The 17,506-nt window shown below is 39.5% G+C and overlaps 1 protein-coding gene and 1 pseudogene across 2 annotated transcripts in view; one reads left to right on the forward strand and one right to left on the reverse strand.

The window, feature by feature from the left end:
- On the forward strand, positions 1–13,372 carry LOC125249447 (annotated as a pseudogene).
- LOC125249438 (TRPM8 channel-associated factor homolog) overlaps positions 13,094–17,506 on the reverse strand; it is a 7,261-nt gene continuing 2,848 nt past the window's right edge. For both annotated transcript variants that reach the window (XM_048161731.1, XM_048161732.1), the window contains exons 3-8: positions 16,439–17,430; positions 16,252–16,346; positions 15,562–15,775; positions 15,228–15,467; positions 14,771–15,108; positions 13,094–14,453 (exon numbers count right to left, since the gene is read on the reverse strand). In XM_048161731.1, the coding sequence (XP_048017688.1) occupies positions 14,211–14,453; positions 14,771–15,108; positions 15,228–15,467; positions 15,562–15,775; positions 16,252–16,346; positions 16,439–17,430 (2,122 nt within the window). In that variant the 3' untranslated portion in view covers positions 13,094–14,210. The remainder of the gene's footprint in view (positions 14,454–14,770; positions 15,109–15,227; positions 15,468–15,561; positions 15,776–16,251; positions 16,347–16,438; positions 17,431–17,506) is intronic.

Raw genomic sequence — 17,506 nt, forward strand, 5'->3', positions numbered from 1 at the left:
TTTAAATTTAACAGTCATGAAGTCCTCAACACATTTAGATCAAATCTGATGAAGAAATTTGAGCGTCTGTATGAGGGAACAGCACAGCAGGGAAACCCAACACTCCTGAATGAGATCTACACAGAGCTCTACATCACAGAGGGTGAGAGTGGAGAGAGTAATGAGTAATGAGCATGGGGTGAGACAGATTGAGACACAATCCAGGAGAGCAGAAACAGAGGACACACCGATCCAATGCAATGACATCTTTAAACCTTTACCTGGACAAGACAAACCCATCAGAACTGTGCTGACAAAGGGAGTCGCTGGCATTGGAAAAACAGTGTCTGTGCAGAAGTTCATCCTGGACTGGGCTGAAGGGAAAGAGAATCAGGACGTCCAGCTCATATTTCCACTTCCTTTCAGAGAGATCAATTTGATGAAGGACAAAACACTCTTTCAGATCTTCTTCATTTCTTTTTCCCTGAAACAAAAGAAATGGAAATATCCAGTGACAAATATAAAGTGTTGTTCATCTTTGATGGTCTGGACGAGTGTCGTCTGTCTCTGGATTTTCAGAGTGATGTGAGGTTGTGTGATGAAAGTGAACCAGTCTCAGTGGATGTGCTGCTGATGAACCTCATTGTGGGGAATCTGCTTCCCTCTGCTCTCATCTGGATCACCTCCAGACCAGCAGCAGCTGATCTCGTCCCCTCTGAGTGTGTCCATCGAGTGACAGAGGTACGAGGCTTCAATGAGCCACAGAAGGAGGAATACTTCAGGAAGAGAATCAGTGATCAGAGTCTGACCAATACAATCATCTCACACCTGAAGTCATCAAGGAGCCTCGACATCAAGTGCCACATCCCAGTGTTCTGCTGGATCTCAGCCGCTGTTCTAGAGAAGATGCTGAGCGAAGCAGAGAGTGGAGAGATTCCCAAAACTCTCACTCAAATGTACACACACTTCCTGATCCTTCAGACCAACATCAAACATGAGAAGGACTATGAGAAGAAGATGACAGATAAAGACATGATCCTCAAACTGGGAAAACTGGCTTTTCAGTGCCTTGTGAAAGGCAATGTGATCTTCTATGAGGAAGACCTGAGAGAGTGTGGCATTGATGTGACAGAAGCATCAGTGTACTCAGGATTGTGCACTCAGATCTTCAGAGAGGAGTTTGGCTGGTATCAGGGGAAAGTCTTCTGCTTTGTTCATCTGAGCATTCAGGAACATCTAGCGGCTCTATATGTGCACCTCTCCTGTACAAACAACAACAGAAATGTGTTTGACCAAATCAACAAACAGAGTTTGATGTCTAAAGTTAAGGACAGGTTTCAACTCAATTCATCAGAACATGTTTCATTATCTGAGCTGCATCAGAGAGCTGTGAAAGAGGCTCTACGGAGTAAAAATGGACATCTGGACCTTTTCCTGAGGTTTCTTCTGGGTCTGTCAGTGGAGTCTCATCAGATTCTCCTACAAGGACTAATGAAACAGACAAGCAGCAGCTCTGACAGCAATGAGAAAACAGTTGAGTATATCAAGAAGAAGATCAGGTCCATTGACTCTCCAGAGAAATCCATCAATCTGTTCCACTGTCTGAATGAACTGGGTGATCATTCACTAGTGGAGGAAATACAACATTATCTGAAATCTGGAAGAATAAAGGAAGCCAAACTCTCTTCATCTCAGTGGTCAGCAGTAGCTTTTGTGTTGTTGACATCAGAGGAGAAGCTGGATGAGTTTGATATTAAGAAATTTGTAGGAGGAAACAATAAAGCTGAAAAACTGGAAGTTTTTCAAAAGCTGCTGCCCATAATTAAAAAATCCAGATCAGTTCAGTAAGTATCAATGAAAATAATCACTTCACTGTTAAAACGTTAGGACAATAAAAGTTCATAAAAGAAATTAAGACCCAACAACTGAGAAACAGCTCATTTATCAAGTAGCTAAAATCTCCCAAAAACATTTAATGTATGGTTAACATATCATGTCATACATTTTTTATATTACTAGTCAAATGGACAATTAAACATTTACTTAATATTTAGCTTAATGTTGACTAAAAATTCACATTTAATTTCACTGTGAGATGGATGATTGAGAGTCAAATCACTGAGTATCTGAAATTAGTGCAGGTTCTCCAGTAAAGTGCAGATGTAATGTGTAGCAACGGCTCCTCCATAACAAGAATATCAATGCACAGTGTATTTTTCTGTTAATCTATTAGTCTGTATCATTGCATGTATCTATTTTGACATACCATTTTGCAGCATGTAATGTCTGTGATTGGCTACATTTCTCACCGCTGCAAAAATAAATTTAAATAGAAACTTTTGATGTTCTTCTGAGTGCAAACACAAATGCGCACATGATCGATTGTCAAACCTGTTTCACCAATATGATATTATTACAGTATCAACTGAGGGAGCTTATTTATATTTGACTTTATGTTTTTCTCCCATGTTTTAAATTACTTGTGATCAAACATTACTTGTCGGACCCCCTGCAGTACCACTGCAGACTCCTGGTTGAAGACTGTGTGATTGAAGAGCGAATGAATTAAATTAATATTAACTTAGAAAAAAGGGTGGTTTCTAAGTTAATAAATATTAATTTAGTTCAATCATAACATCATTTATTAGTGTGAATTTAACCATGAAACTTGAATAAGAATTTGGCATTGTTAAATTATGTTGAAATTGAAATTTTTTGATCGATATTTGATAGTTTTAGATAGTGTTTAACTATTTATTATGCCATTTGATTTTCATGTCTCTACAGGTTGAATGATTGTGGTTTCACAGATGAATGTTGTGCTGCTCTGGCTTTAGCTCTGAGATCAATCCCCTCACACCTGAGAGAACTGAGTCTGTCATGGAATAGAATTGGAGAATCAGTGAATCTGCTGTTTGATGTACTACTACAGGATCCTCACTGTAAACTGGAGAAACTGTGGTAAGATCATATTCGACTCTCACATGAATCACAGTGTAAAGTATATTTGAAGTGTTCAGCCTCTTTCTGCTGCTGTGAGTTCAGCTGATTGAGCTGTAAATGATTGAACACATGAGCTGCTCCTCAGTCACATGATACTGCAGGACTGAGGCTGGAGAGTCACACTGAAATACATACTTTCACACAATCAACATTTCAGTCTCTTGACTTTAAACAGACTCAAGCTGAACAGTCAGAACTGAAAAATAAAGAACATGCTGGATTCATTCTCACTGTTCATCATGTTTCTGAATTGACACTTTCGTGTGTGTGTTTGTAAATCACACGCACACACTCACACACTATTGATACTCCATACATATCACATATTACAGATCTAAGTAACAGTAAAACTAACCTATGTAGTGAATTGTCATTTATTAAAACACATTATACATAAGACTTTTAATATAGTGCAAATAAGAGACATTTTTCTTGACTGAATGATACTTTAGATGTTTTATGATCATGTTTGTGAAATTTTAGATCTCAGTCTAATGATCCATCAAACATATTAATTTGTGATTTTTAAGTTTGTACTTTCTCTTTAATGATGGATTACTGCTAAACTGATCTGATCTGATCTGATCTGAGAGAGTGAAGAGTGTGTCATTGTTCTCTACAGGTTGAGTGATTGTGATATCACAGATGAAGGTTGTGCTGCTCTGGCTTCAGCTCTGAGATCAAACCCCTCACACCTGAGAGAACTGGATCTGTCTAGGAATAAAATAGGAAAATCAGTGAATCTGCTGTCTGATGTACTACAGGATCCTCACTGTAAACTGGAGACACTGAGGTAAGATCATATTTGACTCTCACATGAATCACAATGTAAAGTATATTTGAAGTGTTCAGCCTCTTTCTGCTGCTGTGAGTTCAGCTGATTGATCTGTAAATGATTGAACACATGAGCTGCTCCTCAGTCACATGATACTGCAGGATTGAGGCTGGAGAGTCACACTGAAATACACACTTTCACACAATCAACATTTCAGTCTCTTGACTTTAAACAGACTTAAGCTAAACAGTCAGAACTGAAAAATAAAGAACATGCTGGATTCATTCTTACTGTTCATCATGTTTCTGAATTGCCACTTTCGTGTGTATGTGTTTTTAAATCACACGCACACACTCACACACTATTGATACTCCATACATATCACACATTACAGATCTAAGTAACAGTAAAACTAACCTATGTAGTGAATTGTCATTTATTAAAACAGATTTTGCATAAGACCGACATTTAATATAGTGCAAATAAGAGACATTTTTCTTGATTGAATGATACTTTAGATGTTTTAAGATCATGTTTGTGAAATTTTAGATCTCAGTCTAATGATCCATCAAACATATTAATTTGTGATTTTTAAGTTTGTACTTTCTCTTTAATAATGGATTCACTGCTAAACTGATCTGATCTGAACTGAGAGAGTGAAGAGTGTGTCATTGTTCTCTACAGGTTGAATGATTGTGGAGTCACAGATGAAGGTTGTGCTGCTCTGGCTTCAGCTCTGAGATCAAACCCCTCACATCTGAGAGAACTGAGTCTGTTGTGGAATAAAATAGGAGATTCAGCTGTGAAGCTTCTCTCTGATGTACTGAAGGATCCTCACTGTAAACTGGAGAAACTGGGGTAAGATCATATTTGACTCTCTCACATGAATCACAATGTAAAGTATATTTGAAGTGTTCAGCCTCTTTCTGCTGCTGTGAGTTCAGTTGATTGAGCTGTAAATGATTGAAGACATCTCCTCTGAAGTACACACAAACACAATCAACATTTCAGCCTCTTGATTTAAACAGACTCAAGCTCATCAGTCAGAACTGAGAAATAAAGAACATGTCAGATTCATTCTTACTGTTCATCATGTTCATCTTTCTGCATTGACACTTTCTAACATATTGCTTTTAATTTTGTAAAATCACACACACATATGATCATGTTTTGTGCTCTGTAACATTTTAGATCTCAATGATTTATCATATTGATTTGCACTATAAGTTTGTACTTTCTCTTTAATAATAGATTCACTGCTAAACTGATCTGATCTAAACTGAGAGAGTGAAGAGCTTGTCATTGTTCTCTACAGGTTGAGTGATTGTGGAGTCACAGATGAAGGTTGTGCTGCTCTGGCTTCAGCTCTGAGATCAAACCCCTCACACCTGAGAGAACTGAATCTGACTGGGAATAAAATAGGAGAATCAGTGAATCTGCTGTCTGATGTACTGCAGGATCCTCACTGTAAACTGGACTCTCTCACATGAATCACAATGTAAAGTATATGATTGAGCTGTAAATGATTGAAAACATGAGCTGCTAATCAGTAACATGATACTGCAGAACTGAGAGTCACACTGAAATACACACTTTCACACACAATCAACATTTCAGTTTCTTGACTTTAAACAGACTTGAGTTCAACAGTCAGAACTGAGAGCCTGTCCACACTGAGACGCGTTTAGCTGTATACGCAAAAATTTTATATCGAATAGGCATTTCGTCCAGATGGATCCAGCGTTTTGGGAGCCTGATTTATTGAAACCGGGTCCCAGAGTGTATAAATCTAAAATTACACCCTTGCGTTTTTGTGTGTACAGCCAATCCGTATATTTTGTGAAATGATGATGTCATCACTCCACGTCTCGACCCTAATCAGACACCGTTATGTCACGTAACAGCAACAACAACAACAATAGCAGACTACATGCTTGCGTACGTGCTGCAAAAGCTACCGAGCCTATTAGCTTTACTAAAATATTTGACGTTTTTGCACTGCTCTGCTGTACTCCACTATGCAGCGCTTAGTATGTTGTTAGGATGACAAGAAGGTTTAAAAGTTAAATTTTTAGTCTGGTCTGCCTCAGCGGTCTAAAAGTGCTCCTTAATGTCAAAATAATTGAGATGTCCAATCAAATCAATGTAGGCGGGGTTTACTGTTCACAGAAGCAGAACATGAATTCCAGTGCAATCCGACCCAGTCCGTCAGTTTAACGTTAAAAGAGTGAGTCATCGAGTCATGCATTCTTTCAGTATCAAAGCAAGCGGCTGTATTTATGAATGGATCATTGAATCATTGACGATTCGTTTAAACCTGCAGATTCATTAGAAACACATCTTGTGCGCTGCAGTTCTGCTGTGGCTTTCGTTGCAAAATAGAGCAAAAATACTGACAATAATGTTTAAAATGCACATATTACCCTTTTGTTTGTTGAACTGTATAAAATCAATATTTGGGAAATTATATATTATATTATATTATATTATATTATATTATATTATATTTAGCAATATTCTTGCTTAAAGTTACCATCGTTTCTTACTGTATTCACGGAGACAAGAGCCGTCATTATTTTCATTATTAAATACTTGCAGTCTGTATAATTCATAAACACAACATTCTTTATAAATCTCTCCAACAGTGTAGCATTAGCCGTTAGCCACGGATCACAGCCTCAAATTCATTCAGAATCAAATGTAAACACCCAAATAAATACAATACTCACATAATCCGACGCATGCATGCAGTATGCATGACGAACGCTTTGTAAAGATCCATTTTGAGGGTTATATTAGCTGTGTAAACTTTGTTTATGCACTGTTTAAGGCAAGCGCGAGCTCCGTGGGCGGGGAGCGTGAGCATTTAAAGGGGCCGCAACCTGAATCGGTGCATTTCTAATTATGCCCCAAAATAGGCAGATAAAAAAATTAATTAAAAAAATCTATGGGGTATTTTGAGCTGAAACTTCACAGACACATTCAGGGGACACCTTAGACTTATATTACATCTTTTAAAAAAACGTTCGATGGCTCCTTTAAAAACAGTAACTCGCAGAAATGTATTTTTATCGAAGAGAGTTTTAATCTTACATGCAGTCTGTGTCTATATTTGTTCTTCATGCCATTAAGTGCTAAATCCCCACTTTTACAAAGATAACGTTATATTGTCGAGAACAGCACTAATGTAGTGCGATGCTGGCTTGTGTGGGTGCAGTCAGTTTTGACCGCGAAAGATGAGGTAATTTGATTGAATGTTGTGTATATACGACATTTTACCTGCTAGAAATAGATGTTCAGTTTTCATGTTATTTTAAGGTGGAGTAGAATAAAATGAACAGCACTTTTCACATACGTCAGTTTGAGAACCACTGCTGGATATCAGCCTGCACTTTGGTCCCAGATTTAGTCAGTAAACAAGCAGCGCAATATAGACCGACTGAATGACACTTTAATTTAAGTAGAAAATCTCAAATGAAGAACGCTGAACTTTAGCTTACTTTCTTTGTTTTCAGATCATCCGCGCTTCTTGTAGAGAGAGCTCGTGTGCGTGGTTGCCAGATAGCATTGATTAATTAAAACGTGTTCCTTTAACAGAACAGCTCTGATAAGGGATTTAAATTCTGGAAATCTGGCAACCGTAAGCGTGACTGCTCGTAAAGAGAGTCTGTAATGTTTTGTCTCCTTTACCCGACAAAAACAAAAAGTTATTTCAAAAGAGTGATTTTGGTCAAGTGTTTAGTCTTTTAGCCACATTTTTTCATCATAGCCATAGTTTTCGTTAACGAAATTAACACTGCAGTCAACCTGAATTCACTTGTCATTAATGTTCATAAACATGCAACAGAACAAATGTCCTCAATGGGTGTACCGTTTGCCAAGGCCCATGATGAAGTGATACTCCTTGTAGAATGTACTCGAAGACCTACAGGGCACTCTACATTCTGTGAACCGTAAGCTAGAGCTATTGCATTCACAATCCAATGGGAAAACCTCTGTTTTGAGACAGGCAGTCCTCTAGTGCGGCCACCAAAACAGACGAAGAGCTGCTCTGAAAGTCTTAGCTGTCTAGTGCGCTCAACATAGACGCGCAGAGCGCGAACAGGACAGAGTGGTTGTGAAGAGGGGGGTTCCCCCGCCGCAGGCTCATTAGAGACAAAAGCTGAGAGAGTTATAACCTGTGCTCTGAACGGCGTTGAGAGTACTTTAGGAACATAACCCTCTCTCGGTTTGAGAACGACCTTGCAGTCACTCGGGCCAAAATCCATGCAGGACTCGTTGACTGAAAGTGCGTGGATATCGCCCACTCGTTTAACTGAAGCAAGCGCTAGCAAAAGCATCGTCTTGTAGGAGATCATTTTTAATGAAATTGACTGCTGTGGCTCCAATGGTGGGCTCGTCAAAGCTTTCAGTACTAAAGTTAAATCCCAAGTAGGGATAGTGGGTGGGCGAGAAGGGTTCATTCGTCTCATTCCACTTAAAAATTTTGCCACTAGATCATTTCTGCCAACGGGTCGATTGTCGATTTCCTCATGGAAAGCTGAAATAGCAGCAACATACACTTTGAGCGTAGAAAGCGTGCGGCCACCATTTAAGCACTCTTGCAAGAAAGATAGTATAACTGAAATTGGGCAGCTTACAGGGTCTTCCGTGTTTGAGGTACACCAGCTCTCAAAAACCTTCCATTTATAAGCGTAGAGATGCCTCGTAGAAGGGCTTTCGCTTCAGCAATAGTATTCAGCATGCGCTGAGGGAGTGCAGCTACTGGCTGGCTCCGCTGAGAGGCCAGACGTGCAGGTCCCACAGTTCTGGATTTGGGTGCCAAATTGAGCCTCTCGCTTGAGACAATAGGTCCTTCCTTAACGGGACTGTCCAGGGGGTCCCGTTAACAGTTCTAGCAAGTCCGGGAACCAGGGCTGAGTGGGCCATTTCGGCGCAACTAACAGCACGGTTTCCCTCTCCTCCCTGATTTTGCACAGCACTTGATGCAGGATTTTTACTGGCGGAAATGCATACTTGCGTGCTTTTGGCCAGCGCTGAGTAAGCACATCCACTCCCAGCGTGGACTGTTCCATTACGGAGTAAAATAGTGGGCAGTGGGTGTTCTCTGCTGACGCGAAGAGGTCCACCTCTGCTGGTCCAAATATGTTCCAAATCATACTCACTGTTTGAGGGTGTAATCTCCATTCTCCTTGGAGAATACCCTATCTCGACAGCATGTCCGCTCCGCAGTTCAAACGGCCGGGGACATGGACAGCTCGAATAGATAAAAGGTGCTGGTCTGCCCATAACAGAAGAGCCGTCGTGAGCTTCAAGAGGGGGCGCGAGCTGATGCCGCCTTGGTGATTTATATACGCTACCACTGCCATGTTGTCCGAACGAATGAGAACATGATGGTTGTGGACTTGAGCGTAAAATTGCTCCAGGGCCAGGTGAACTGCCTACAGTTCTAGGCAATTTATGTGCTACGCTTTCTCCGTGTCTGTCCAAACACCGAAAGCTGGACTGCCATCGCAAAGGGCACCCCAGCCCGTGCATGATGCATCTGTTGTGACAGTTTTGCATCTGCTTACCTGCCCCATCATCACGCCCCATTTGTAGCGTGTAGCTCATCCAAGGGGCTATCGCCTCTAGACAATTGCGAGTCACCAATACGTGCATTGATCCCGAATGCCAAGCGTGCGCCGGAACGCAGGCTTTCAGTCAAATCTGGAGCGGGCGCATATGTGTAGCATACCCAGGCGACACACTGCTGAGGCTGCCGCCATCAGCCCAAGTGCTCTCTGAAAGCGTTTTAATGGTAACGATTTCCCTTCCCTGAACACTGAGAGCGAGTTCGTGACCGTTTGCGTGTGCTCCGGAGTCAGGTGGACTTGCATAGAGAGAGAATCGAGACTCACTCCTAGGAACGAAATACACTTTGTGGGTTGGAGTTTGCTTTTCTGAAAATTGATTGTAAGCCCCAAACACTGCAGGTGGTTGATAAGCATATGCTTGTGACTGTCCAGCACATTCTCTGAATGAGCCATGAGCAGCCAGTTGTCCAGATAGTTCAGAACGCGCACTCCGTTCAGACATAGAGGGGAGAGAACAGCATTCATGCACTTTGTGAACGTGGAGCTAAAGACAGACCGAAGGGAAGGACGGTAAACTGATAAGTGATTCACTCAAACGCAAATCTCAGAAAGTGCCTGTGTCGAGGGACTATCTGGATATGGAAATATGCATCTTTTAGATCCACAGAAGCAAACCAATCCTGGATCGGATGAGAGAGAGGATTTGTTTTAACGCAATCATTCTGAATGAGCGCTTTGCCAGGGCTCGATTCAGATGGCGCATTTTTTGGCGCATTTTTTCTGGTTCTTTTTTGGGAACCAGAAAATAACGACTGTAATAACGGCTCTCTGCTCCCCACTTTTTCCACAAGTTTAATAGGGAAGGTGCATGACGTATCATAAGCTTTGTGAACTGCAAGAGGTTTACACTTTCTGTGTACGTTGAATACCCCCTCCCCCCACCCTCCACAAATTGATCACACATATTAATTTGTGCTTTAAGATTCACTGCTAAACTGACCTGAACTGAACTGAGAGAGTGAAGAATGTTTGATTGTTCTCTACAGGTTGTATAATTGTGGAGTCACAGATGAAGGTTGTGCTGCACTGGCTTCAGCTCTGAGATCAAACCCCCCACATCTGAGAAAGCTGAATCTGTCTAGAAATAAACTAGGACAATCTGTGAATCTGTTGTCTGATGTACTACAGGATCCTCACTGTAAGCTGGAGAAACTGTGGTAAGATCATATTTGACTGTTACAAATGAATCACAATGTAAAGTATATACACACACACTAATTGATAGTTCATACATACTACATAGTAGAGATCTGAGTAACATAGTAAAACTAACCCATGTGAATAGTGTCATTTATTAAAACAGATTTTGCATGCAAATATAAGATATTATTTTTCCTGATTGAATGACACAGATGTTTTATGATCATGTTTTGTGACATTTTAGATCTCAGTCTAATGATCCATCAAACATTAATTTGTGCTTTAGGTTTGTACTTTATGTTTAATAATTTCACTGCTAAACTGATCTGATCTAAACTGAGAGAGTGAAGAGTGTGTCATTGTTCTCTACAGGTTGTATGATTGTGGAGTCACAGATGAAGGTTGTGCTGCTCTGACTTCAGCTCTGAGATCAAACCCCTCACACCTGAGAGAACTGGATCTGTCTAGGAATAAACTAGGAAAATCAGGAGTGAAGTTGCTCTCTGATCTTAAAGATGATCCACATCATAAACTGAAAGAACTAAAATATTGTGAGTATATATTTTATTTAATGCTTTTAAATTGATTGTTCAGTAACAGGCCTCATGTGTGTAACTGGAGAATAAAAATAATATATTCAGCTCCACTTTAGTCTCAAACTGTTTTAATAAGAGTTTAATTCTGTGATATAACTGATCTATAAATATATGGATATTTTCATCTCTTACAGTGTCTCTGTGTGTGATTAAGAGAATGTTGTTTATCATTTACTTTATTAATCTATTAGCAGCTTTTCATTCATATCTCTGGCTGTGTTTATTCTGAAATGATCTCCTGATGTGATGTGACAGCAGTAATGTCTCATACTCATATGTGACTCTCTGTGTGTTTTATTGTAGGACTCTCAGTATTTCGACATCAGTTCAGTTTCCTCAGGATAAGCTGATGGTGAATAAGGAGCTACAGAGACTGAAGACACAGAGACACACAGCGATCACATTGACATGAGTGTGTGACTTCACACCAGTTTCTTGTTTTTATCTTTTTGTGGGTCTGTTCTTCTCAGTTTCCCTAAATGATCTATTACAGGACCTGAACTTGCATAAGAACTTTTCTAACTTGTGTAATTTTAAACTCAATTTTAAATGCAATGGTCCCTGAAAATAACTGCTGAAAGTCACCATAATCAATTTGGAATTGTTCTGGATACACTAGATATTGAATGCAATGATGGTGTAACACTCAATATACATTACAAGACGTGACAGAACTAAAACACTAATATAAAACAAGCCATAAACATTGTGAATAAGAGATTTATTGTGCAATACAGACAGCTTGGTTTATTATAATGGGAGAATGTCAGCTGCAGATTAATTAATTGTATTTGTAGAGTTATTGATATATGGAGAGTTTAGCTGAAGGTATAGCTTATTAACAATTTGACAAAGTCATATGTATTCCAGAGGACAGATTGAAAGAAAGATAAACACATTGATTCATACTAGCTGACAGGTAGACTAACATAACCGCTCAGATGTGCTGATGAATCAATGGCTGAAAGTGGCCATGTTTGCTGGGTTGAAGGGAGGGATGAAGAGAGATAAATGGATGGATGCATTGATGTAGAGGCAGAGATGAGAGGAATGTGACAGATGAGAGTGCCGACTGTAAATAATCTAAATACCCCCCATACTCCCCTGTCTGTATGTTGCTGTGAGACTAATATTGTCCCAATGCACAGGGCTCTGTGTTTCTGTAAGCCAAGTCATCATTACCACTGCCAGTGCTTTTGTTTCCACTAATGCATTCCTACTCACCACCACACTAGGGCACAGAGAGCTGAGATGGGCATGGTGATAATATAATCTGTATCAGCGTTTAGGGTTAGTGTGACTGTGAAGCTTTAGATCAGCTGGATGCTCAGCCAACACGCCACAAGCTAGAATCAGGTCCATAGTTTAAAGTTGTGTATATCTTTAGGTTTCTTTAAGTTGTGATCTGTTTGTTATTATTGATATGGTGTTGGGTACCCTCTGTCAGAGCAGGGTAAAAGGGAGGCTTTTATCCAATGTAAAATCAGCTGGACAGCTGCACACACATCTTTTAGTATCTCTGTTTGCTTGGAGGAAATGTCTTTAAGTGATACATGCTGCCACAAAACTTCATGTCTGTGTCAGGGATATTTGAGTCATTCTAATCTACTTTATGTTGCAAATATTTTAACTCTATTAGCAGTTTTTCAAGGATACATTTTGGCATGTTCAATAAGTGCTGTACATATGATATTTGGGATGGTTCTCCCAGATGCAGTGAAACTAATGGGGTGGATCCCACAGGTTGACAATGACATGCCGATTAGAAGTATAGGTGTTCACTAAGGGCAAAAAGGAAGCAAATGAACAGCTAATTGCACATTTTTGTTTTTGCAGTGGCATTTAATTTCATGTGGCTGATGGCCTTTTACTAGGGGTGTAACGATACACTCAGCTTACCATACTGTGTTCACAATATGATACGTATCACAATATTTTGAAAAAAAATTAAAATGAAACTGAAATTCAAATAACACATTTATTTCCAAAACATAAACAATTTTCAATAACTTTGTTGAACATGCAACTTAATAAAGAATTTACAATATTTTAAGATTTGATTAGGTGTGTCACTGAGCAATAAAACTCAATTTTAACACAAAATTAGAATTAGGATAGCTGAACCTAAAAGAGAACTAAGCAGTAAAACAATGGTGACACCAGAATAAAAATATTCATGATTCTGAACCTGAAAATGTATATATACATATAAATAAATGTAAGCCCTTTTTTACTGGTAAAAATCAGACATTTGGCATTATCAGGACCCACAAATATTGCCTAATTGCATTATTATACATTATATTCAGCATTAAATATAGCAGTTTAATGTAGCTAGTACTGTTTCTGAAACTCTGTCAACTTTAATTTTTGTTACACATCTCATATTGATATTGCTTGGCAGAAATGAAACACATATATATCAAAAATGTCTGTATCTTGAAAAGAAAGCATTGTTATGATTTTAATACTTTTTTTCATTTTAGAGGTCTCAGAGCTTGCAGAAATTTTTGGCTTACATATTTTTGCATCAAAAGTCAATTGTTTGTGTATTGTGTTTTATTTACAATATGCATTGTAAGCAGCATTCCTGTTAATGTTTATAGTACTTTGATGCCTAACTGTGCAGATTTAGTTTAGAGCTGAGCAATATTACAGTTTACATTTAATATCAATATACAATCAAGCAGTTGAGATTTGCTATAGCATATATCACTTTATGGGAGTGTATTATATGTATGCAGAGAGACATTGGTTATATTGTTAGATGTATGTGATATTGTTAATACTTCACCCAGTAGTATTTATATGTTGTGTTTTTAACATGCATGTTCAGGTTATACTGTACTTGACCTTAACCCACTTAACCTGTAGCTACATTTTATTAAAAACAAGAATATTCAGAAATTTTAAAATTATATTTCTAAGTTTGTGCCTCACATTGGGATGAATCAATTGCTCATGAATACAATAATGTCCATGAAACTCCAAATAAAATATATATAACATGTTATACTTAATCTTACCCCTCAATTACATTAAAACTGGCACTGCAAAATTTAAAAGCTATCTGAGACGTTCCTATGCGTACTGGCTCATAGGATTGTCACTCCACTCAGGGAGATGAGAGGTCTTCTCTTCTGTGCTGGGCTGGATGGGCCAACCCCACGCTTTGAAGAAGGGGCACAGATTCAGGTTGACCACCTTGGAGAAGGTCTCAGCATATAGATTCATCTTGCCTGCATTGTCATTTGGCACTCCACTCATATTATGGTAGGCAGTAAAAACTTTCTTAAAAGCATCCCAGCCAAATTTTTCCTGAAGCTTGTAAAAAAAAAAAAAAAAGGTTAGAGAGATGATTGAAGATTACACAAAAAATTGGTATAAATATAATTTTTTATATTTATATAATAAGATTTTGTTTTGTTTTTTAAATTACAAATTTCTTTTTAAAAAATAACTTTGAAAAAAAAAGTTAATTATTACTTCCAAGGCTCACAAATAATTAATTCTTGCTTTAAAAATAAAAAATACTGGCAATGATGATGTAACCAAAAATGTAATTTATCAAACAATTTTTATAAACCCATGCATTTAACCGAATAAACAAATTGTTAAAACTTTTTTCACAGTCTTTTTACCTGCATGTAAGTCTCGAGTGCTGTCCACATACTCCAGCTATTTAAATCCTTACCACCATTGCAATACATCTTGGTACGAGCCTGGCGGTTTTCTAGAGTCATGGCGGGATGAGCTTTAGCTCTATTCAATTGCAGCACTTCCTCATGTACGTACACTGACCACAGGTTGCAGGTGCACTCAGTGGTGTGTGGAGGGAACTCCCAAACTCTGCGCTGCTGGTTATGACCCAACTCATGAATGGCTCCCCAAATACCACTTTTATAGGCTTCCTCTACTTTTATTAGTGCTGGGGCAGAGTTGGAGTGCATCATGATGGGATATCCAGCATGCATGAAACCTGAGGGGGTAATAGGAGGAACAGTGTTATCGTTAGGATTGTGTGAATGTAATTAATAATAATGGCATGATTCTGTTGTAATAGTGATGGTTCTTTATCTCAGCAATAGTACCACTGACCGTGAGAGATCTGAACATCTGCAACAAACCGCTCCTTGCGGGGAAACTTTGCAGGTCTTGCTGCCAGGTCAGCTATGCTTCTCATTATGGTATCCCAAAGTGTAGCCACCTCATCAGGGCGGTCCAGATTCCTTATAAACTCTGATTCTAATGTGATGATGATATTCTCAAACTCAAGTTCGGCCCAGGGGGCAGGTGCCGAACGGATCCCGCTCACCCAGTCAGCTACACTTGTCTCTCCTGTGGCACATAACAAGTTTTACCATAGACCTTTAAATGTTCTGAATAGAAACCTTACTGTGATGCTCATTGTATATTAATTCAGAATTCTTACCAGATTTGAAGTATGGAGCCTGTACTGAGACCTGCACGACAATTTCCACCCCATCCACTTTGCTCTGGGGAGGTGCTATGAGGTAGATGAGCCCTCCCCACAGATTCCAGACCTGGACCATTTCTTTGTCCAAGGGAAATCGCTCATGGACCACAGGAGCCCGTTTCAGGACGTTTGCTCCACCAATGTTATCTGTCTGGCAACCAAGCTGCACCTACACAGCAAAATCTACAGAGTTAAATCAATTCAGTTTAGAGTACATTTGGTCCCTCTCTAAATAGTGTTAAAATAACACTAAAGCAGAGTTAAAGTTAATGAGATAGTTAAGCAATTAATTAAGTGATGATTGAACATTAATGATGAACACCTGCTGTTAACAAGCAGAATCACTGAAGAAAAGAAAAACACAAGAGAAACACAAATGTTCAATCATCACTTAATTAATTAACACTTACTTAATTAACTCTGCTTCAGTGTTATTTTAACACTATTCAGAGAGGGACCAAATGTACTCTGAGCAGAGTTGATTTAACTATGGGGATTTTACTGTGTATATAGAGTATCTCCTCATGTTATTAACATGCTCTCCAAGCCCTATGAGCATTAAACTTGTTTCTAGAATGACAAGTATATTACATACAGCACTATTCCTTTATTGGAAACATGTAATGTATATAGACTATTGATTACCTGCCAATTTTTCCCAACGATCTCTGGAGGTATTGCTATGAACGTCTTCATACCAGAAGAAAGATATAAGCCTGTGCTTATCCATTCTTCACAATCTGAAACAAGTAATTTTATAGTGTTAAGAAATTGTAAAACTTAAACAAGGAATACCATTTTCCTTCTGCATTTGGCAAGAAACCTTTCATACCCGCAGTGTTTGCACTGATCCGGACTCTTGCATTAGACACAGTTGGCAAGTCAGGTCTGTCCTTGACGATGTATGGAAGAAGGGCATCAGGATTAGGCGACACTTTGTATACCTCAGTCCCAACGTGGAGCATCAGGTGGTCTTTGGCACTTTCAACAGGACAATTACTGCACACCTGTGGAACACCTACTTCCTTCACTATGTCAGTAAGAAGTGCGAGCACTGAAGTGTAGGCGGCACTGTCGTGAGAACACATACTAAGGTAATTTGCACAGTCGCAGCCCAGCTGCTTCAAGCAGCCCTGTTCATGATCAGTCAGTTCTTTTCCCTGGCTTACATGTTCAGCAAATCGCTGCAGCATGCTACGAAAGTGGTACCCCTCTCTACATCTATGCTCTATTTCTTGGGCCTTATATAACCCTCCACCCAAGGTGTTGCCTAAGAGGCACAATCCCATCTTGTTAAGAATGTGATTTCCTGGGTATTCGGTCATCGCATTACAGCCAGGGTGGGTCTGGGCCCAATACCAGGCGTGACCCCCAATCAGAAGACCTCCACCTTCAGCAACAAATTCTTGGATCTCTGCACACTGGGCATCACTGTAGGAAGTGCAGACGTAGACGCTCAGATCTTCTCTGAAGCCAGTCAACTGGCAATCTAAACCTGATTTGCTCAGTACCGTGTGGGCTGCTTTGAGGCTGGGCAGGATCCCAATAACACCCGTCCGACCCTCATCAAGCCACTTGATAGCATTGATCATGAATGTGGACAGAGAGTCCCGGCCCATGTAGCCTTCATGGGATACCACAATTACTCGACCTTGTCCATAATATGCACCAGCAATGAATGCTTTTCCAGCCGGAGTGACCGCAATGGGAAATGCTAATGGTCCGTGCACCATCACCTCAGATGCTATAGCCCCTCCTGTGGTGTCAAACTCAGGCACACCATGCAGCAGGAACTCTAGATCATCTTTGAAGTCTTTGCCTATTCTGAAAAAGACAAGACAGATGGTGAAATGCATGGTTTAATGAATGGGTAAAAAGCAAAAATGTATGCTGAACTTAC

This window comes from Megalobrama amblycephala, linkage group LG16 (genome assembly GCF_018812025.1).
Source record: "Megalobrama amblycephala isolate DHTTF-2021 linkage group LG16, ASM1881202v1, whole genome shotgun sequence".
NCBI classification, from domain to species: Eukaryota; Metazoa; Chordata; class Actinopteri; order Cypriniformes; family Xenocyprididae; genus Megalobrama; species Megalobrama amblycephala.